Source organism: Vipera berus (genome assembly GCF_964194415.1).
Source record: "Vipera berus genome assembly, chromosome: 12".
NCBI classification, from domain to species: Eukaryota; Metazoa; Chordata; class Lepidosauria; order Squamata; family Viperidae; genus Vipera; species Vipera berus.
The window spans coordinates 2,985,613-3,008,904 of NC_138215.1; the positions used below are offsets into that span (position 1 = coordinate 2,985,613).

At 48.3% G+C, this 23,292-nt stretch overlaps 1 protein-coding gene across 2 annotated transcripts in view; it reads left to right on the top strand.

Annotated features, from left to right (window-relative positions):
• Window positions 1-23,292, top strand: part of FRMD5 (FERM domain containing 5) — a gene marked incomplete at both ends in the record, with an annotated part of 111,622 nt that overhangs the window by 87,339 nt on the left and 991 nt on the right. For both annotated transcript variants that reach the window (XM_081337535.1, XM_081337536.1), the window contains 8 exons: window positions 337-460; window positions 2,003-2,090; window positions 6,352-6,440; window positions 11,792-11,855; window positions 13,150-13,241; window positions 15,886-15,960; window positions 16,403-16,471; window positions 16,630-16,736. In XM_081337535.1, the coding sequence (XP_081193661.1) occupies window positions 337-460; window positions 2,003-2,090; window positions 6,352-6,440; window positions 11,792-11,855; window positions 13,150-13,241; window positions 15,886-15,960; window positions 16,403-16,471; window positions 16,630-16,736 (708 nt within the window). The remainder of the gene's footprint in view (window positions 1-336; window positions 461-2,002; window positions 2,091-6,351; window positions 6,441-11,791; window positions 11,856-13,149; window positions 13,242-15,885; window positions 15,961-16,402; window positions 16,472-16,629; window positions 16,737-23,292) is intronic.

Below are 23,292 nucleotides of genomic sequence, written 5' to 3' on the forward strand. Positions count from 1 at the left end.
CCTTTAAGCCCTTTTGCCCCCAGGCAGGAACTCTTCAGTGGGCTTTTACAAAGGACTGGCAAATGAGACGTGGTCTTGGGGTTTCACTTGCACCCCGACCCATTTTCTTCTCGGGGAAAATAGTTTAAGGAAGAGAAGAGCGCATCTCTGCCTTTTTCTGGCAATCCTCCTGGGGTGGAAAGGGGTCCTGCAAATAAACATCAGGCATTGCAGCCAATCAGCTTCCTGGAGAATCTGTTTGGTTAAGCGGATATTTCCAAAACAACAGTCCCAGATCCCCTTTGCTTACGTTTGCCAAAGTCAATAATTATTGGTTGTTTCTGTTCTTTCTTTCAGCTGAAATTGGTGACTATGATCCTGGAAAACACCCAGAGGGATACAGTTCCAAGTTCCAGTTTTTCCCCAAACACTCTGAAAAATTGGAGAGGAAAATTGCTGAGATCCATAAGATTGAGCTCAGGTGACTCTCTTAGTAGCTGCTCCTTCGTTTGTCTCCTACATTGTGCAAAGGCGGTTCCTGAAGTCTCCTGTAGCGAGTCTTGTGCTGAGTCGGGAGTTGCAATCTCTGATTCAGCTATCCAGCTCAGCACTGCTAGGGGGGAATTTGAGTGACCTTCGAACGATAACCCTGATTCAAGGCAGGGGAAATGCGTGCCTGGAGCTGCTCAGGAAGAGATTTTTTTTGACCCTGATGGCCTTGGTCATTTGGCAGAGCAGAGGAGATGAGGCCTGATTGCCCAGTACTTGACCACAAGGGTGAAACTACCCTGCAAGTGGATCAACCCTGCTTTGTGGTCAGCTAATGGGACCGGCCTTCCCAGCAACTGGGATGGCTGGTTTTAAAGCTGCACCCGAAAGACGTGGTCACCCTGTTTGCTTCCAGCTCCTCAGAGGACTGTTTCTTTGTTTGGTGGCCTGGTAGACGCCTTCCAAAGCAAAACATGATTTAGTAGCCCCAACTATTTTTCCTGGCTCCAGGCCATCCCTGGAACGAGGAGAACCAAGGTTTTCTCTACCTCCGCAAGACTTCTGGGGTCAGGCCAGGAGATGCTCTAACTAATAAAAGGCAGGGCCGCTATGAATCGCCTCAGGGCATTGCTTGATCCAGGGAAGGAGAACACAGAACAGGGCAAGATCCGTGGAGGGGTGGAAGTGTCTCTGGAGTGGGGAGAAGCCGGCTAAGGAGAACCCCTTGCTTGTGTGCAGATGAAATGGTCCCTTTGAAACACAAATGGCCTGGTCCAGCAGATGCAAATTCAGCCAGATGGCAATTTAACCCCATATAATTCCAATATTACATTGCAGTTGGGACTGAAAATCTAGGCATTAGTTTGCAACAATTCAGCCGAGCTGAGCCTGAAGACCTCTTTAAGTTTTACCCCATTTGGCAGGTGGGATTCTGGCTCCCAGGCCCAGCTGGGCAAAATTGCTCTCCCAGTTTGCTCACAGTTCAAGCAGATGCGAGAGGATTGGGACGTCTCTCTTCTCCTCCCCGTCTTCCTTCTCTCTGCTGCGTTGTTATCTGTAGTGTTATATTACTGGGCAAGAAGATTGCCTCTCACGTGATTCAAGAGGCATCTAAGAAATGACATATTAAATCCTCGTTAAACACTTCTGGCTACTTACTGCATTAGCATTTTGTCAGAATATTTAAGGCCGCCTTTCACCCTGACAGTTCTCTGGCAGGGCTAGGAAAGCAGGACCAATTAATAATGCAAAATGAAACTCATCAATAATACCAAATTAGGCGCACAAGGATGGCATCAGCATAAAACAGTCAGCTGCCTCCTCCTGCCTCGGCCCGCTGGGCTGCTTCCCTGGGCCCCGGAGGGCGGAGCCTCCCTCTGCAGGTGCCTCGCCTGAGCACACCCTTGTGTAGCTGTGGCTTTCGGAGGCAACCAGGCTCGGGGCCTGCAGCTGGTTTTCTAGGGCTTCAGGTGGGGCTTGGAGCTCCTGGTGCCACGGGACGGCTGCACTCCCCCCCCCTCTTCTTCTCTTCCAGTGGGCAGACCCCCGCAATGGCAGAACTGAACTTTCTCAGGAAAGCGCAGACCCTGGAGACGTATGGCGTGGACCCACATCCCTGCAAGGTACACAGTGGTGTCCCCGTCCTCTGCCTGCCTGCAGCCGCCTGCCTTCTTCCGCACCCAGGTCCCACACAAGCAGCAGTGGCTGCCCTTGCCGGCTGTGGCATTCGCCACAAAATCCTCCTCCTGGAAGAGGCTGGATTCCCCCGTGGAAGACAGGCAGCCCCTGACCTGAGTCCTCCTCTCTACACCACCATTCCCCCCCCTCCCCCGAGCACACCTTGGTCCTTTTGGTTTTGTAGGGCTCCCCCGTTGAACCGGATTTAAATTGCTGATTGACGGCAATCTGTTCAGATCTGGAAGCAAAACTGCCGCCTCCCCCTTTGTCAGAAATGAACAGAGAGAAATGGACACAGGTGCCTTTAAATGCTAACATGACTCAAAACATCCGAAAGGAAATTCTGCAGCAAAAGTAGTTCAAGAAGGATCTGCAGCAGAAAGATATTTGTCAGATCAGCTGGATTGACTCTTGCGGTGTCTTTAATATTTAAGTCAGTGCCTAGAAGGACAACCTGCACACTGGCGATGTGAGGCTTCCTTGAGTGCCACACGGCATCTCCCAGCTCGGAGAGCTGTCTGTTTGGCACGCCTAGAGCGTGGCCCGCAAACAGCCCAGCTTTCCCAGTGGGATTCCTGCCTGCTGGACCATTGTTTTGCGTGGCAAGTGACAGTTTCCTTGCCGTGAAATAAGCCAGGCCACACTTGGAAACAAAATAAGAGTTTAAGAACTCTGTGATGAGAGAAAGCCTGAGTCATTAGCAAAACCCTTCCTTCCCACAATGGAGACCTTCTGTGGCAGTGAGACCTCATCTTGGGCCTTAATTGTTGTTGTCTTTGGCATTGTCTTCATTTGCTCCAATTTACTTAAACATATAATTTATGCAAGAGAAACAACCCTAATTTAAGGCTGGTGAGCACTGATTACTTGAGACTCAGACTTGGGCAGGATCCAGCTGCAAAAGTACTGGGCAGCACTTTCTCTCTCTTTCTCTCTCTCCCTTTCTCTCTCTTTTTCTCTCTCTTTCTCTCTTTCTCTCTCTCTCTGTCTTTCTCTTTCTCTTTCTTTCTCTCTTTCTTTCTCTCTGTCTTTTTCTCTCTTTTTTTCTCTCTCTCTTTCTCTCTCTCTCTCTCTCTCTTTCTTTCCATACTTTGCCTTCCATCCAGCAGCTGGCAGGGAGCAAACCGCTCAACCCAATTATGGCAGAGATCTGAGCAGTTACCAAGGACAAGGTCCTCAGGCCGCTGCCTTGTGCTCCAAATTAACTATGAAGTTTATTTATTTACTTATTTACTAAATTTATTTGCCACCCATCTTGCCACAAAGTGAGCTTACAAGGTCAGAAGCAATAAAATTACACACACACTGCACACACACAGACACACACACAGTAACAATTCAGTTACACATTCTGGTAATCAGTTGGGGAGGGAGGGAACAAGTGTGCAGGGCTGAGGTGGGATCTGCTATTAGCCCATCAACCACCTCCAGTGTGATGCTCCCCATTGGAGCCCCAAAGGTTTTCCAGCCTTTACGGAAGGTCAGGAGTGGGAAGCAGATCTCACCTGGGGGGGGGGCAGATGCTCCAAAGGGCAGGAGCCAAGGCAGAGAAGGCTCTCCTCGAACCGCCAGCCAGGATTTCTTGACTGGGGGGGGCTCCTCAGGTAACTGGACCTGTCCCATCCAGGGCTTAAAGGTAATGGCCACCTTGAAGTGCACCTGGAAGCAAACTGGCAGCCAGCACAGCTGGCAGAACAGCAGGCAACATGGGCCATGCTAGGGGCCCCAAAGGCTGCCCGCACTGCCACTCTCTCTGCCAGCTGCAGCTTTCAGAGGATCTTCAAGGGTTTGTGGGGTTCAGCATGAGCGGAGTGGGGCTCCTGGAGCCGTCAGGGCTACATTCCCATCCCTTTATCTGCCAGCAGAAGGGAACTGGTTTGCTGCTGCCTTTCTTCAACTTCTTACTGCCCAGGATCTCTGAGTGGTCTCCTGCCCAACCCAACCCAAGATGATTTTTTACTCCATTTTGTTTTCAGGCCCTCCCTGGAATGCTAGGCATTCCCGCAGCAGGCGGTGCCAGCCCAGAATGCCACCTCTTTGGCTTCCAGGGCCCACTTCAGGTAGCAGCTTCTCCTGCAGAATAATGAATAAAGGGGGGTGTACAGAAAAAGCATCAAAACATAAAAGAATATATAACAGTCAAAATGTTAGAGTTACCATTTTAGAAAATTTAAGAAGTTTAAAAAATTTTAAGGAGGCAAGAATAATTGAGCTCCATAAAATTAGAGTGAAAGGGAGGGCTCCCGTGGCACTAACCAGCCCCACAACTGCCTGCCCCCTTGCAGCAACGGATGCGCTTGCCCAGCAGCAGAGGGAGCACCGAGCCCTCTGGCCCCCGCACAGGGCAGGGGCCCTGGGTGGCCCCCTGGCTCCCTGTCGACACCAAATGGTGTCGGCCTGGGAGGAAGGAGATGAACTAGCACAAAACTGGGCAACCCGCTCCCAGCTCCCTCAGTTGGCCCAAGAGGATATCCCGGTTGATAGTACGGAAAGTTTCCAAGAGGTCAAGAAGAGCAAGGATGGATGTACCACCTCCGTCCCACTGCTGCTAAAAACCCATTCACCAGTGCAGTTTTGGTCCCAGATCCGGGCCTGAAACCTGATTGAAAGGGGTCCAGATCATCCATTTCCTCCAGGATCCTCTGGAGTTGCAACGCCACAAGCTTCTCAGTCACCTCCCCTAAAAAGGTGGAGACTGGACAAAAGTTGTTCCAGCAATGGCTTCTTGAGTGGGAGGCACAGCAGCCCCTCTTTCAAAGGAGCTGGGAAACCCACCCACCCCTCCAAGGATGAATTGCCCACCACTTGGGCTCACCCGTATCTCACCTCCTGGGCGGCCTTGACCAGCCAAGAGGGGCCCAGATCTAACTCGCAAGGGGTGGCACTTGCATTCCGCAGGATCCTGTCCACTTCCTCAGGTCAACAGGTTCAAACCATTGCCAGATAACTGGGAAAGTCTGCTCCCTGGGCATCTCCACAGGAATTGCACCACACCAGGAGTCCACCTGGGAACGAATCCAAGCATCCAGATGCCGGGAAAATCCCTCCATGTGGCTCTGTAGAGGGATCTCCAAGTCAGCCTTTCCAAGGAGGGTCTGAGTGACCCTAAAGAGGGCTGCTGGTGGCTTTCTGTGGATGCCCTAAGAACTGAGAAGTAGTGGCCCTTTGGCACCCCTACCACCACGGGATAAACGTTAGTAGTTCATTCTTCATTGTCTTCTAGCGGTGGTCTAGGCGTCTTTTCAACTCCGACAACTCCTCCATGAACCGTGTGGAGTAACGGGAGTGATGGGCCACGAGAGACCACACAGACACGATCCCATTGAGGGCCCCAGCAGATTCCCTGTTCCAGGCAGCTGCCAGGGCCTCTGCGGGACCAAGTGGCAGATCGGCAGGATTTCCTCCAGCTCTCTTTGAAACCCTGTTGTGGGGTGAGCCAATCAAATGGATCCAGCCCCCCTGCGGAGGGGTTATAGCTCAGGCTATATTATTAGGAATTTATTTTAATTTAGGTATGTTATAAAATATAGATTTTATGCATAAATGAACCCAAATATCAGATATGGTATCAGGCCATCAGTTGGATCCCAGTCTAAGAATGGTTCCCAGTTCAAGCTGGGCAGTAGGAACAACCCTGAGAAATGGAAGGAAGGGCAGCAGCCAAGGCAATGCTCAGAGAAATGAAATTGGGGTCCAGGGCAGAAAGGCAATCTGAGAAAGTATCTCAAAAGATAAGGGGGGAGGGGAACATATTCAGGCTTTCAGGATGCTGTCACTAAACTAACATTTGCCTGTGTGACTTGGTCTCCCTGTCTGTTCTACCTTGAAAGGTTGACAGTCAGTCCCTCTTTTCTGGGACCACGTGTGGCTGCATATCTGCAGCCACGCGTGTTGGTCCTGCCCATGAATAAACCAGCCCAGGTGACTTGAAGAAGAGGGCTGCGAAGCCTCCAGGCAGGGCGTGCAAGAGGACCCTTCGGGTCAGAGGCCCGGAGACGGCCAAATGCTGGAGGGGCTCCCAGAAGCTTGGGGACGCTGCTCCCCCCAAGGGGGAGGGAAGCGATGTCCAGGGCTCAAGAGCTGCGGAGCCTCGGTGTTCATCCAGCTCAGAATCCTGGTGGCCGAAGAGGCTGGCCAGCTCCCCCTAGCGCTGAGTTTGTCTTCAGCCGTGGCATCGCTCGGTGAGCAGCTGCTGGTGTGTTGCAGGATGTGTCCGGAAATGCTGCTTTTCTGGCCTTCACCCCATTCGGATTTGTGGTCCTGCAGGGAAACAAGCGGGTACACTTCATCAAATGGTGAGTTCTGCGCCAAAACCCTGTTCCTACACTTACATAGGAGGAAGGGAGGCTTCCCCAAATACAGTGACATCATCAGCCCCCCTTCAGCCCCTCCCACGTCTGTCTGTGGCCTCTGCCAGAGTGGCAGCCTCTCCCCCAAGACCAGGTCTACAAAGCCAGGTTCTTTGGGGCTTGATCTTGCCAGACTCCCCCCCCTCCCCTCGCCCTTGCCCTCCAGAGAAGACTTCATTATTTCCTTGTCTTTTTTTTTTGAAGAAGTGATTTGCAAAATTAAATGGTACAGAAAAGTAAAAAAGTATGTAGAAAAGTGGAAAAGATATAAAAAGAAAGATAGGAAAGAAACAAAGCACAGACAAAGGTGAACATTATAGATTCAAAAAGAAAGAAAGAAAGAAAAAGAAAGAAAGAAAGAAAGAGAAAAAAAGAAAAAGAAAGAAAGAAGGAAGAAAGAAAGGAAAGAAAGAAAAAGAAAGAAAGAAAGAAAGAAAGAGAAAGAAAGAGAAAGAAAGAAAGAAGAAATATTTAAAGAATTGACTTCTGATTGTCTTTGCAGTACTTACAGAGATAGATGGTCTTGTCTGGATGCCCTCCCAAATTATATGATCCAGTTCCCTTCTTCCCATATAAAGCCAGTCTTAATAAAGCCCCGTTCATTTTCATACATTTTCAGCAAAAAGTCCATAAAGGGTTTCCAGCCTTTGGTAAAAGTCGGTGTTACCCTTCCCTAATCAAACAAATAAATTTAGCCATTTCTGCATTTCTCCATCTTTACAATCTCTTCTTCCATTATGAGTATTTCTGTCCTTTCCCCATCTTTGTGCACATAATAGCCTCACTGCAGTTATCGTATATAAAACCAATCTTCCCCGAGTCTGTTCTAGCCAGCTGTCTGTCAGTCCTAATGAGGAAAATTCTGGTTTTTCCACTAAATATTAAATTTTTTAAAATTGTCTGCATTTTGTATTTGTATCATTCACACACACACACACACACACACGCTTTTTCACAAGTTCGTATGGTAAACATCTCCTTTCATACTCTTCACATTTCCGTTAACTACTGTTAGCTACCTTTATACATCACAGATAATCTCTGCCTCTGTTAACTTAAGTCTATCGTGGCTGATTTGGCCGAAACTATGGTTGAGTCTGTATGGTGTGAGATGAAGGAGTTCTCCTTGTGTCTTCTGACTGCTAGTTGGTGTTCATGGAAACTCCTTCATGTAGCAACACAATGGACAGATTCAGCCACAGTTGCAACTGGAAAACTCTAGTCATCCTAGTTCACACCTAAATCCAAGTTAAATCCAAAACTGTCAGGGAAGTCCTGGAAGCATTCAGAGAAATCAGTTATCAACAGGCACAGAGAAATGAACAATATTTATGCACCATTGAAAAGAGTCAATAAAAAACCCTAAGAAGGAAGCCAAGTGGCCATCCATTCTCTCGGCACGACCATCTCTCTATACTTTCTTGGTCTTGATTACTCACTTTTGTATTCCTTTAACTCTTCTGGGTTTTGCTATGCTCTCTCCATTCTTTCTGGATTCTTTTTTTAAAGTTTTTATATTTATTTAAAAATAAAATAAAATAAAAAATAAAATAATATATAATAAAATATAAAATATATTTTATATTTTATATATAAAATAATAAAAAATAGAAATAAAAAATTAGGGGAAGGAAAAAGAGAGGGGAAAAAGAGAAGTACAAGGGAAAAAAAGAAAAGGTGTTGATTTCTGAGTCTATTTTAAAAGGTAAAGGTTCCCCCGCACATACGTGCTAGTCGTTTCCAACTCATCTCCGTTTCAAAGCCGAAGAGCCAGCGCTTGTCCGAGGATGTCTCCGTGGTCATGTGGCCGGCATGACTAGACGCCAGAGACACACGGAACGCTGTTACCTTCCCACCATAGTGGTCCCTATTTTTCTACTTGCGTTTTTACGTGCTTTTGAACTGCTAGGTTGGCAGAAGCTGGGACAAGTAACAGGCGCTCACTCTGTTACGCGGCACTCGGGATTCGACCCTCCAAACTGCCGACCTTCTGATCGACAAGCTCAGCATCCTAACCCACTGAGCCACCGCGTCCCTTGAGTCTATTTAGCACAACACAAAATAAAAACACTCTAGCCTCAACTTTTTGCTTTTACAAATTAGTATATAACTAGCCGTTTCTAATGACTAGTAATGACAAATCTATCTAATCGACAAAACCAAAGTCAAAATTTGGTGGTTTTTTTTATCACAAGCATAAAATCCAGAAGTGATATCCAAGTGAAAAAAGTACTTCAATATATTTTCCTCTTTGAATAAAACGATCAATTTAACCATTCTTGCTTTATCTTCCTTGCTATGGAAATAGTGTGTATTTTTACTTGCACCTAGAAATTTTTGTGAACTATCACCATTTTTATTAGGAAGATTCACAATATTTCACACTCCCAACTAATGTAATCTCATCACAACTATTCCTTATTCATGCATCCATTTATAAGGTTCAATGATACCTTTTTCTCAGAATTCAGTCAGCCCCTTCCCACTTAACGAACTGATCCCCCTTGTTTTTGCATTCACTCTTACTGGCTTTGCCTTTGTAAAGGGCACAATTGGACAGTCACAAATGCAGGCTTTATCCATTAAACAAGTTGCACGTAAGTAAACTACATCAACATTTTAAGGTTCTTCTAGTTACACCATCTACACCTGCAGCCTTACCCCTTTTCAATGTTCTGCCAGTATTTCTCGCTTCTTGTTCATAATGTTTCTTGAATGCTAATATTAGCATTACAGTGCTAATACCGTGTTTCCCCAAAAATAAGACCCTGTGTTATAATTTGTTTTGCCTCCAAAAGAGGCACCAGGTAGGGGATGTCTTACCTGCTTACTTTAGGACTGCTGCAGCCAGGCCTCCCATGCCCCAACACCTGTTGCACCACTGCCTGACTTCTTGTGCGGCCACTTGTGGCTGCTCGCAGCAGGACGCCATGTGGTGTGTCGCACCGGTGCCACCACTCGCAGCAGGCCGCATGTCTCATCGTGCCGGTGCCACCGCAGCCCAGCACAATGAGCCACGTGCTGTCCTGCTGCAAGCAGCGGAACTGGCATGAAGCGCCATGCGGCATCTTGCTGTGAGCGGCCTCAAGTGGCCGCAGAAGAACTCGGGCAGCGGCACAGCAGGTGTTGGGGTGTGGGAGGCCTGGCTGCAGCGGTCCTAATTTAAGCGGGTGTTGGGGCATATGGGGCAGCTCCACCACCCCACCATCACCCTAGCTTGATTTTTACGTGTGTGCCTCACCACAAAACTGGGGCTTATTTGGGGGATAGGGCTTATATTAGGCGCACGTGTAAAAATCATGCTAGGGCTTATTTTTGGAATAGGTCTTTTTTTCAGGGAAACACGGTATTACAGCAACATGTTCTTTATATCACTAACCATCCCCATACAAATCTCTTAAAATACTCCTTGCAGAATCCTATCAACTCAGTTGCACACCAAATCATTTTAGCAGTTTACTTTTGATTCTTTAAGAGCAACGTGCAATCTATCTTTGCTTCTTTTATGATGTTCTTTGCAACTGAGCACACTAAGATACATCCCCATTGGTCTTCATCTGCTCCTCAGACAGTGTAGAACACTTTACTAGAAAAAGAAATGGCAGACTGGTATCAGCCTTTGCCAGTTTATTCCAAAGGCAGCCTCTGCTTCTGCGATCAAAAGCTGCCCCTTAAATCGATAGAAGGGGCAGAAAGCTAATCTCCCTTGGAGGTGGAGATGTGGAATGCTTCTGTCTCCTAGGTCAACCTCAGATCCTTCAGTACGTGATTTCCATCCGTCCTCCCAAGTTTAAGGGGGGAAAAGTGCCTTGTGATACCAAAGGGATCTTGTGTCTTCCTTCCTGACGGGATGCTTCAAGTCTCTGCCTTGCTCTGGGACAACAGAGAAGGCTGGCAGGCTGTGAAACCCAGGCTGGGTTCTGGAAAGTGAGAAATTCTGGAGAATTCTTTGTGCAGGTGCAGACCCAGACTGAGAGACTGTGAAACCCAACAAGCCACTCCCTGTGTGTGTAGACAAGAGTCAGCCCTGGACTGGGAGCCTAGCAGGCAGTGGGGAGTTCTAAATCTCTGGCCTCACGCCACAGTCCGGCTTCCGTGTCTTTTTAGCCAGAGAAAAGTTCCCACGGCCACAAAAAAGGAAGCATAATTTTCCCAGGTTTGTAGGTGCAGGATGAATAGACAGGAAAAGCTGCCCTCTTCAGGGTGTGCAAAGTCTGTTCTGGGAAAAAGCTGGACTTCCTGCCCTTGATCAGGAGGCTGGCAAGACCTGAAATGGCTGGCAGGCTAAGAAGGGGGCGGTTGGACCGGGCTTTTTGCTCCTGGGAAATGGCACACGAGCCATCTGCCCGTTGCTGCAACCAGTGGGCATCCAAGCGAGATCCAAGGTAGGCCACAGACTCTGAAAGAACTGACTTTCTGAAAGAAGGGATCAAAGGTTTTAAACTGAAATCTGAACTAGGCTTCCTCCATTAGAGGGAGGGAAACGGATCTGAGCCACTGGGGAAGGGGCTGCCCTGGGTGGGCCTGTGCTGCTGAGAACAGACAGAGGCCTTGGCGGGGGGCTTGTGCTGCTCTCATAGGCACTCCTTTTGGCAAGACCCAGCTACCTCTTCCCCTGGGAACAATCTGGCCGTGAACTGGTCCACGTGATGTGTAGTTGGTATCATTTCTCTTGCTTTGTCTTGTAGCCCGTTGTTGATATGCCCTAGTATCCTGTTTGCCCTTTTTACTGCAGCTCCATCCTGAGCTTCACGGATTTTTCTACAATATCCCCTAAACCCCTTTCCTGGTCAGTACACTGCATGACTGTTCCATGTAATTTGTGCCCACAATATTCAGTTTGTGCCGCCAAATGTACCCTTTTGTCCGTTTGTCTGCACTGTCCATGTTCTTGGCACAGCCACCTGAAGATCCCCTCAGCTCTGGACCTGGTTGCCCTACAATTCATCCTCTGCCCGCATCAGCCAAGCGTGGCTCTCTCCATTCGACCTCCTCCCTCAAATCTGCCAGGCTACCAGTTGCTGCTGCCCCTCTTGAGGCCGAGATGCCTTTCACCCCCACCGCTGTTTTCAGCCGGAGCCCCCTGCCCTGAGCCATACATGTTCAACTTAGATCTGCAACTGCTCTCCTTTTCCAAAAGAAGTTTCATTTAACTTTGTGTTTTGTGCAGTTTAACTTAAAATCTGCCTTTTGCCAGAACCTGTTCCACGCTGTGTGTGGGCCTGTCCTTGTCACGCGATGCCCCAGTCTTTGAGGCGGTTTCCTCTTTCACGGAAGTGCTTTTCTTCTGCTTGCAGGAATGAAGTGGCCAAAATGAAATTTGAAGGCAAGACGTTCTATTTATACGTAAGTCAGAAAGAGGTGAGTGCCTTCCAAAGTGATCTGCTTAATGAGACCAAACAAATCCAATGGTGTCTCTGTCTGCAGATCACCCAAGATATCTCAGGAAGTTGTGTGGATCCAGGTTAAACTCTGTATTACCTCGTGAAAGCAACCATCAGGCTGAGAATCTGGAATGTTTCCTTGGTTCTAGGCTCCACTGAACCCTGAGAAGCCCAGCCCAGAGCCGACTCGATCAATGGTCTGCTGCTCAAAGGGATGGAGCCACAGTGTGGATAGATCCACCCACTTGGGTTTGTGGAATGCTGAGCATTCCCTCTGGATGGAGAAGAACCTCTCCAGGCCACCTCCAGGACCATCCCAATTGCTGCCCCCTTAGAGCAGCCTCTTCATCCTTGCGAGGAGCATCACAGCCCAGGCACAGAGTCCCGGGACTTGAAGTACGTGGGGAGGGTTCTGCCACCCCAACTCCATGAGGGGGCCGAGGCTGGAATCCGGACTGGAAGACCTTTGGGATTTGAAGGGCTGCACTTATTGCCAGACAGAGGGAATACTATAACTTATCTTCTTCCCCACCACATTTCAAGATCAATCCTTACCCCCCCGTCCCCCCGCCCGCAGACACTCTGCACCTCCCTCTTCATTACCCCAAAGACGTGGGGGGAGGAGGCAGAGGAATAAGGAGGAGTTCAGGACAGTGCTGGGTGGGGAGATAAATAAATATTGGGGTCCAGGAAAGACTGCCCAGGTCAGTTACTCAAATGATGCCTGTTTTTCCAGGCTCTCGCTGTCCAATAGAGCAAGGGTGTCTGCTTTGTCAAAAAGTCAAGATGGTGGCCACCTGCTCTGTTTAAAAAACAGGGTAGAACTTTGATGGCATGATGTAGGAAGGTGAAGATGAAGGGAGCTATGCAGGATCCCCCAACCCTAACCCTAGGCAGGAGACTAAAATAATTGTTAAATCTAGAATGCCTGGATAACACTTGGAAATGGATCAGGCTCCTCCCTAATTCACTGGACCATAACGAGGAGCAAGAGTGGCAAAGTTCTGTTCTTAGAGGCCAGCTCAAATAAAAGCAGTTTTGGCCACACTGAGTGCGGACTTGGTTTCCTGTTCTGACCTACCAGTGGGTGTGACCCACCATCTCGACTGTAAACAATCTCCTTCTTCTCCTCCTTCTCCCCCAGGCATCCTTGCAACAGAGATGGATTTAAACCATGTTTCTGTTAGCAATTATATTTTGCATGCTTTCTTTCAAGCAGTATTAAGAACACCTATAAATTAACCATAAGGATTTTTCTGGGATTTTGGCAGGAAAAGAAAATTGTTCTGGCCTATTTTGCTCCGACTCCTGAAGCCTGCAAGCATCTCTGGAAATGTGGGATTGAAAATCAAGCCTTTTATAAGTGAGTAGATGTATTTTCCAGGGTTTCTTTATATCCTTGGGAAGGAATTGTAGCAGCCTTGCCAATGCAGAGCCCAACCGCTCGACCCAAGGAGGCAGTGACGTTTCTTGCAGAAACCTGGTCCAGGATTGGTTTCTCTGCTGCAGCCACATCTTGCTCTGTAAATGGGCACCTAATCTGGTTGGAGATCCCTCTGGCTTCTGCCTGGGAAGTCTTCCCATCTCCCAAAGCACAGAAGCCTAAGAAATTAAAGCGTCTGTGAGAATTTCTTATGAAGAGCATTTGCTGTCCATAAGTGTCTTGTGTCCATGTCCCAAGTCACCTTGTCTTTTGCATCACATGAATTTCCTTTGGCTCTGTGTGATGCCTGGACCTGTTTGGAAATCTTGTGTTGAGGCAGCCTCCTTCCCCTTATACTAAGGCAAAAGCCATGGGCTGCATTATTTGACAGATTCTCTGGGGTTTTTTAGGGAGAGGCTGAAAAGTGGCCACAATAATTGCTTTGAGGTTGATGCATGTGCTGGAAGAGGCGATAGATATTTCTGCTTTAGTTTTAAGAGCTAGGGCTACATACCAAAGAACAGCTTTCAATTATTCTAAACCAATTTGTACAGATCCACACCAAATATTGTACATGTGCACAAACCAAATCCTGAGTAGTCTTGGAGGCTTGCCAAAATAACACATTAACATTGCAATTTAATGTGCAGCTTTTCCAGATATTGCTATAGATTCCCAGGTTGGATCATCTCCAATTCTGTTAAGTCAAATCAATCTCAACTGGATCAGTGCTACCTAAATTCAGCTATGAAATGGATTCCCCTGAAAGTAGCTCAGAAGATCTTGTGACGGGCTCCACTAACCAAGGAGATGACCCTTGGCATTCTCTGTGGTCTGTCTTGCGAGGAGGTGGACCCCCAAGTAGAGAAATGATCCTTGGCTCTTTTGGTTGCAAAAGGAATAATTTTATTAGAAGTGAATTGCAGTAAATCAACCCAGAGCTACAGGTTGCACATGAAGTTTCCCCACTTAACTTTCCCTTTCCCATTCCTGTCCCTTATCTCCTTATTGTCCAGTCACATTCAAAAGAATTGTTTTGGAAGCGCTCCCTGCATCCGTGGCCTAGATGGTGAGTGGCTGCATCCCCCTGCCAGGTCTCTGGCTTGGGTCTCGGGAAGGCACGATGAGTAGTTTCAGTTACCCCCTTCACTGCAGCTCCCTCCCCCATAGGCTGGCATCTAGCAAAGCAAGGCTGAAGCTCAGGATGGCAGTTTGGACAGCGGGCAGGGATGACTCAGCCAAGTGAGATAGAGAAAGCCAGAGAAGGGATGCGATGGCACTGAGTCACATAGGAGTTCAGCATGGGAAGAGAAACAAATTCTGGTTCCACAACTTTTGTTGGTGTAAGAGAGGGAAAGGGAAACACAGCTGGGCTTTAGAGATTCTGCCTCAATCGTGGAGCATCCTGGCCTATCTTGAAGAGCTGTTTTTAAAATGCCACTTGCATTCCCATGTTTCCTCTGAGGAGTGCTCTTTCCCTCACCAAAACTCAATTTAATATTGGGAGAAAACTTGGTTCTCTTCTATCTTGCTAAGCAGCTCTCAGAAACTACACATGAAAGTTCAAATGGAGGCCCCAAAGCCTGAAATTCAGACTTCTTGAGCTGACTTTTAAAACTGTTCTTAACCTCATAAGAAACAGCCAGCTGCTCCATCTGACTCACTTTCCATCTCTCTTTAGCAGCCAAAAGCCACTTCTTCCCCTCTCCTGTCAGGCCAAAATCCTCAAAAAGGTAAAGAGGCCAGTCACACACCCCACTTTCCTCCTTTCATCTGTAGAGAGGGATATGTAGGTCCCAAGGCGACAAAAGTGGCTCACACAAAATTAGAAAATAGGTTAATATTAAAATTAGCAGTGATGACCCTGGTAAGAGATACGTGTCTGGGCAAAGTGCAAATCCCCAAGCGGGAGATTTCTTGGCCTGGCCAGTGCAGGCGATGTCCTCCCCCTATGCCAAGCAGAGGCTTTTGGCAGGAGAAATGGAGGCCTCTTTGGAAAGGCCTCCCTTGCGGCTCTTCCTGCTAGGCAGGTGCCCTGCAGATCAGGCTATGGGCATCACAGGTGGAGACCCCCCCCCCACTTTAGACAGGGAGCCTTGCAGGAGTCAGGCTGGCTGTACTTTAACCACAACTTCTCGCTGGTTGCATAAAGACAGAGCCACAGCAATGAAGACAGGGAGAAGTGCCATGAATCCTGGCCAGCTCAGATGACACTCTGACCGTGACTGGGAAAAGCTCCCCCGGGCCCCCCCCCCCAGGCAGGTCTGAGAAGGCACCCACATGTCCATAATGGGCCTTGCGAAAGCCTCAGCTGGCCCCACGTGTGCTTCTGAGCAGCACCGATTTACAGGGGCAGCTCCCATAGAACAGGAGAAACCGCCCTCTGTGCTTCGTGGCCATTAGCAGCACACAAGCCAGTTGCTCCCCCAGGGGCCGATCTCTAAAGACCAGTTCTCCGAGCCTTTGCTTCATTTTCAGCACAGGGAACTGACAAGCTTCCAAAACAGCCCCCTCCCGTCGCAGCCCTTCAAAAGCCACGTAACTGTTGATCGACCCCTTTTCCCACCTGTGCTTCTTGCTTCAGGTTGGAGAAGTCCAGTCAAGTTCGCACCGTCTCCAGCAGCAACTTATTTTTCAAAGGGAGCCGGTTCCGATACAGGTAAATGAGGACTCCAAGCAGCGTTTGCTGGATCTGTTTTGACTCACGCCTGGTTGTGTGAAGCCTGAGGACTGATTAAGGGAGGTGACAGTGCAAAAGCAGTCTCCTCTGAGCTGGACCCATTCAGTCCTGGCATTTCCAAGGTCCCCCTTCCCAACACCACACAGAGCCACCACCGTTTGGTTCTTCCAGAACCAGCACGGTTGCCCAGGTGCTCTTGCCAAGCTGGGCACCCAGTCAAAACCTTCCCAGGTATTGTAGACAATCCGCTTATTACCAGGGATCAAACGATAGCCTTGAGCGACGCTGCAGATCTACTCTGCATGGGATGGAGAATCACTGCCATGCTCCTGACCTTCAGGACGGGTGGAGTTTGCAAGCAGAATCTCGGGCTGGGCGTTTGCCATGCTTGTCACCTGTTCAGCTCTCCAATCTCTTTCAGCGGCCGAGTTGCCAAAGAAGTGATGGAGTCTAGTGCCAAAATTAAGAGGGAGCCTCCAGAAATACACAGGTAAGGCAGCTGTGGAGGAGTGAAAGGGTCAAGGGCCACCATGAGCAGGAAGAAGACAGGGGTGGTGGGACCTGTGCTGGACCTTCTGCCAGACCACACCCTTGTGATGGGAAGGCTGCCTCTGCCCTGCGCCCTTCCTTCCTTCCTTCCTTTCGCAGGGCTGGACTGGTTCCCAGCCGGAGCTGCCCTTCCATCCCCCATGGACCCAGGCTCAGCAGCGTTCCCAGGACCAGGAGGAGAGCTGTCCACATCTCCATCATGGAAGGTGAGTTGGCTGCCCAGGTTGCTGATCACAGTTGATATATGTAGTCCTCGTTTAGCAACCACATTTAGGACCAGCAACCTGGTCATTGATCGCTTAAGAGAAACAATTGCTAAGTGAAACCATGATTCCATTTACAATCTTTCTTCAGCTTTCCTTGGCTTTGCAGACATGCAAAGATTGAAAATGTGAGGGTTGGCCGTAAAGTTACTTTTTCATCCCTTGTTTTGCGTATGGTTGCTAAACAAGACAGTTGCTAAACAAGGACTACTGTCAGACTGGCCCCAACCTAGGAAAGAACCCTCGACTCTATAGTTGATAGAGAAAAGGTACTTTTGCTGCAGATGTTGAGTGCAGCGTGAGCGCTAAAGAAAAGCTGCGTGAAAACCATATATTGAAAGCCATACCCAATGTCCAAAACCCTTCCCCCCTGGGGGGGGGAGCAGTCCAATCAGGTCTTACTCCGATGTTTTGAAAATGGTGCCTCCGGTGCCACAGCAAATTCCTTTCCCAGGGCTGTTGTCCTGGACTCGATTTCGCACCTCTGCTTCCTGTCAGTGTCCATGCTCCAATTTCCCACAAGATTCTTTCACACCTCCAGCACTCTTTCCCTCCCAAGTGCCCCCCTCCCTCCTGGCTATGGCGGTTGCTAGCAAGCTTCAAAGAAAGCGAAGATAGGCAGCTGACAACTGCAGAACAATCGCCACACACTGCTTCTGGTTCACTGGAGTTCATTTTGTTCTATTGCTCAGATGTCTTTGTTATAGATTTTAATCAGTTTTGGAACTAGGTATTGAAAAAAGGGCTTGGGAGTTGAGGCTTCAGTTTCACATGCCAAATTGGAATGATCAAAGGCTCTGGGCGAATGTCACCCTTCTTTGCTAGTGTGGAACAGGGAAGTGTATTCTGAAGAGCGATACAGGATATGCAAAGCAAATTCATGGATTGTTCTTTCAGTAGTTTTATAAGGCAGGGTTCAGCATTACCCAAAATTGTGGCAGGGGAATGTCTTTTCATGCATTTGCTGAATATTTTGCCAGCTACCAGAAGAAACGAACCTGTTTATAAATCTTTAGACACAGACCGATGGCAACATGTCACTCATAGAGGAAAACAATAACCAAGAACAATGTCCCTGCTGTCTAGAACAGGGGTCCCCAACCCCCGGTCCGTGGACCAGTACCGGGCCGCGGCATGCCAGCAACTGGTCCACACAAACAAGCAAAGACCCATCCACGGGATGCAGGCAGCACACAAAACCAGGCCCCCTCCGGTCCGTGGAAAACCCCCTCCCCTCCACGGAACTGATCCCTGGCGCCCAAGAGGTTGGGGACCTCTGGTCTAGACCAGCCCAATCCAGTCTAGCCCTGCTGGAGTTGAGCAACCGATTTCATATCCTCCCCCAGAAGAAAGCACACAGACAGCTGGAGAAGGGACATAGTTTCTTTTGCGGTTTCTAAAAAAGAGGCACAACCCAGCATTCCTGCGACAGGAAGAAAAACATTCCAGACTTCCCTAGGAAAAAAAGAGGCAAATATTGGTGATAGGAGATTCAATTCTAAGGTATACAGAAACTATAGTCTGCAGACCAGGCAGCCAGTCTAGGGAGGTATAGAGGTATATGGAGCAAAAATCAAAGATGTAACTGAGTACCTTAGTAAAATAATAAACCCCATGGATTACTATCCCTTTCTTCTCCTACCGGGGGGGGGGGGAAACCAGTGACCCAACAATGAATCTGACAACAACAAAAGATTATGAACAGCTAGGGAAGAAAGTTCAAGAATTAGAAACACAAGTGGTGTTTTCATCTATACTTCCAACAAAAGGCCAATATCCAATGAAGGAGCAAAGGATTTTATAAATGAACCACTGGCTTAAACCACTGATTTCATCAACAGAACTTTGGCTTCCTAAACCGTGGTCTGCATTACCTGGCTTCTGGCAAGGGGTGGAGCGCACCTCAGAAGAACTGGAAATTGACTCATCCTATCAAAAGGGCTTTAAACTAAAATTGAGGGGGGAGGGGGGCAATCTTTACGACTTATAGAACCCAATTCCAAGCAAAAACCACCAGATAACCAATCACATCAGGACGAAGGCAATAAAGAGAAAAAGGAAAAAAAGAAAAACATAATGAAACAAGAGTGTGATGGAAAGAATGTAAATCCCACTTACAAAGCATGATATACAAAAAAATAAAAATAAAAAAAAATACCCAAGACCCATAAAGGACTCAAATGCCTATACACGAGCACATAAAGTTTAGGGAACAAATGGGGAACTTGAAGTATTAGTACATGAAGGCAGATATGATATAGTTTCCATTACTGAAACTTGGTGGGATGAAACTCATGACTGGAATGTACTTATGGAAGGATACAAACTGTTCAAAAGAAATAGACCTAACAAAAGAGGAGGTAGAGTTGCATCATACTTAAAAGATCACTACAGAAAACCAAGGATGAAAACCTCCTAGAATCCATATAGGTCAGTATAAAAGGGAAAAAATGACATTGCTATAGGTGCATACTACAGGCCATTCAACTAAGCAGAAGAAACAGACGAACTCTTTGCTAAACAATTAACAAATATATGTAAGAAACATACCACAGTAGTAATGGGAGACTTTAATTAACCTAATATCAACTGGGAGACAAACTCTGCAGCAAGTGGGAGATCAAACAGATTCCTAACCAACTTAGCTGACAACTTGTCATCCAAAAGGTAGCGGAAGGAACTAGAGGAAAAGCTATACAGGTAATCCTCGAGTTACAAGTGTAATGGAGCCTGCCCATTCCACTCATAAATTGAAAACTTGTAGAGTGAATCTCGTTCCTTTAGCGAGATCATTCTCTTCCTCGCTAAAACGCACATGGCTCCTTAAGTAAACATGAGGTATCTCAGGCTGGGGAAGGCCAAGGGGGGAGGGGGGCTAGTGATGGAACAGGCCCACAAAGCCTCCCCGACCCACTAAGAAACCTCATGCTTCCGCCTCCCTTCCTGCTGTGGTTTCTCCTCTCCCTCAAAGGAAAGAAACCACGGCAGATTTTGCAAGGTAAGGGACTCCAGCATGGCAAGAAGGGAGGGGGAAGCAGTTGTGAGGAGTGGGGAAGGGAATAGGGTAAATACTGTATAGCAGAGCCTCTGCAGTCACTCGTGTTGCTTGCTGCCATGGTGCTGTAATAGTCGTAATTTTGGGAATTGCTCATAAGCACTAGGGGGCACTGATCATGTAACTTTGAATGAGCAAATGAATGCTCATAACACGGGGATTACTTTACTGGAACTAACTAATGGAGAAGAAGTGATAGAGGGAGTTGAAGTTGCCAGAACTTTGAGCGAGAGTGACCACGTCATACTGGAATTCAATATAATGCAAACACAAGCAATAGAAAATAATCCAACCAATGTCTTAAACTTCAAAAGAACTGTAACAAACTCAGAGAAAGACTAAGAAAAATTCCATGGATGAAAATCCTAAAGAGGAAAACAACTCAAGAAGTGTGGGAAACTCTGAAAAATACGATCATAAAAGCCCAGTCCAACACAATACCACTGAAAAAGAAAATCAAGAAATCCAAGAAGAAACCAGCATGGTTGCACAAAGATCTCTCTGATAAACTGAAAGACAAAGAGGACAACTACAAAAAATGGAAAGAGGGACACATAACTAAGGCAGAATATCAGCAGATAGCCTGAATCTGCAAAGATGAAATCAGGAAAGCAAAGGCTCAGAAACAAAGACTTGCAACAAAAGTCAAAGATAATTAACTGGGAAGTAACAAACAGTAGAGAGGTAGCAGAGCTGCTTAACTTGCATCAGTCTTCATGCAAAAAGAAATTATAACCCAACCTACCAAAACATGACTGTAAAAGACAAGACTAGAAATAAGAATTAATATAAGCAAGAAAATGGTAAGAGATCACCTGTCTGACCTTAATGAAATCATTGGGATCTGATGGATTACATCCCAGAGTACTAAAGGAGCTGGCAGATGCTATCTCAGAATCATTATATCACGTCTTTAAAAAATCTTGGCACACCGGGGAACTCCCAGAGGATTGGAAAAGAGCTGATGTGGTTCACATCGATAAAACCCTACTAAGACACCTGTAATACTGCAACCCATTTTGTTCACCATACAACAAAAAAGATGTTGAGACTTAGCTTGCCTTCAGAGGTTGTGGGTGCTCCATCACTGGAGGTTTTAAAGAAGAGACTAGATAGTTGTCTGAAATGGTATAGGTGTAGGATAGGCTGGACTAGAAGACTTCCAAGGTCCCTTCCAGCTGTATTCTGATTCTGACATGTTTTCCAGTGACAGTAAGAAAAGTAGCTCAGAGTTCATCCCCCCCCACAAAAGGAGTTTGGTGATGATAGGAGACTCACTTCTCAGAGGAATGGAACCAGCAATTTGTAGACCGAGAGCCCACAGACTGTTATCCCTTTCTTCTCTTCCATGTGGAGACAAACCGTCTGGCGGGGGATGGGCTGCACAAGAACTGAGAAGAATGTATTTGGAAAACCACCTGCTCAGCTTATCCAAAGGGCTTTAAGATAAACTTGAGGGTGGGAGGGTGATCAATCTTTAGGACCTGATCCCAAGCATAAGCCAGAAGACAACCAATCAAACAAGGAGATAGGGAATGATGGGAAGGAAAGGAAAATCAATAAATAAAAAGGAAATGTGGGAAGCAAACCCAGTAATGCTCAATGTTTGGGGAACAAACAGGATAAACTTGAAGTATTAGTATACGAGGGCAGATGTGATATAGTTGCCATTACTGGAACTTGGTGGGGTGAAACTGGTGACTGGAATATACTGCTAGGAGGATATAAACTGTTCAAAAAACAGAACTAACAAAAGAGGAGGTGGAGTTGCATTATAAGAAATTGCTACATCTCTACAGAAATTCATCCTCTAGCACAGGGGTCGGCAACCTGAAACAGCAAGAGCCACTAGGAACTGGTTCCGTCACACACAAAAAAGTGGGAGCCGCAAAATGTGCGCGCGCACGTGCAGAACAAGGGAAAACGTGCACCAGCCCTGCCCCCCCCCTCCACCTCTGCCGTCCTGGCTTTTCCTCCCTCCGAAAAGACTGCTCTCCCCCCGCCCTGCGCTCTCTCTCTCTCTGGGCCTTTTTCCTTTCCGCCTTTTGCGAAGGTTCCAAAGAAGCGGAGGAGGAGGAGGAGGAGGAGAGGCTTTGCGAAAGAGGGAGGCGGTGGTGGGATTAAAATAAAACGGGCGGGGGGAGGTTGAGGATGTGTGCTTGTCAGGTTTGAAAGCCTCCGTTTAAGTCTGTGCGTGTGCAGACATAGGCTGACTCCTCGTCTCCTGCCCTTGCTGCCTCTCGTCTCTGCCGCTTAAAGCCACCCTGCACTTAAAGCCAGACACCCTCCTTCTTTTCTCTCTCTCTCTCTGTGTGTGTGTGAGAGAGAGAGAGAGAAAGAGAAAAGACGCCCAGCTCTTGAGGCACTGCTCACGGCAGAGCAGCCGCTCGGCACCTCTTGCCTTCCGCGGACAGCCCCCTCCGGCCGGGCAGAGCGGTTTCCCAGGATCGCCCCCTTTCCGTAGCGCACCAACGGCATTGCCCAGCAGCGGCTCCAAGGCCAACCGAACGCAGGGGGAGGAGGGTAGTAGTGGGGGGGGGGGAGGAAAGGTTTACTGCAAAACAGGTGGGCCAAGCAATAAAATGCCCGCCCAGGGACACCCTAACTGCAAATGGAGCGTGTGGGTTCCAAACATAAAACTGAGCGTTAAGCGCACTTGATTTTGCTTCTCGGTCGGAGGAAAAGGCATCGGAGGCGCTTTTGCTGAGCTCGGCTCCTTGCGTGGCTTCGATTAGGGTACTGCGCACACGTGTCCTGCTTTGGCATGAACATTGCCAAACGTATGTGAAATTTAGTTCCCGAATAAAAACAACGTCTCTGAAGTAACGAAAGTCCCTCTGGGAAGAATCGGAGTTTTTCTTCACGGCTTGCACCTCCTTCTGCTGCCGGCAGCATCGTCCACACCCGCTTGCCGAGCAGTGCCTGCCCCGTCGCTGCTTGTGCAAGGACCCGAAAGTGTCCCCACCCCTGTGTGGGGATCCGCCTGCCTCCGCCGCCCGCTTTGTCCGGGCCAGGCAGCTGAGAGAAGGGGGCGGCGGAGGCTGGATCCCCCGAAAGAAAAGCAGCCGAACGAAGCAGCAGCTCTGCAGGCCTCCGCCGCTCCCTTCTCTCAGCTGCCTGGCCCGAACGAAGCAGCAGCTCTGCAGGCCTCCGCCGCCGCGGAGGCTTGCAGAGCTGCTGCTTCGTTCGGGCCAGGCAGCTGAGAGAAGGGGGCGGCTGCTTTTTTTTTCATGCGGGGGATCCAGCCTCTGCCGCCCCCTTCTCAGCTGCCTTCGTTCAGAATGGGGCGGCGGAGGCTTGCAGGGCTGCTGCTTCGTTCGGGCCAGCCAGCTGAGAAAAGGAGACGGCCAAAAGGCGGGGCCAACAGGGGAAGCTTCCGAGACCCCTGGTGGGACCTGCCAGGCAGGGAAGAGGCAGGCCGGGGGCACCCCGAGACTGGCCGCC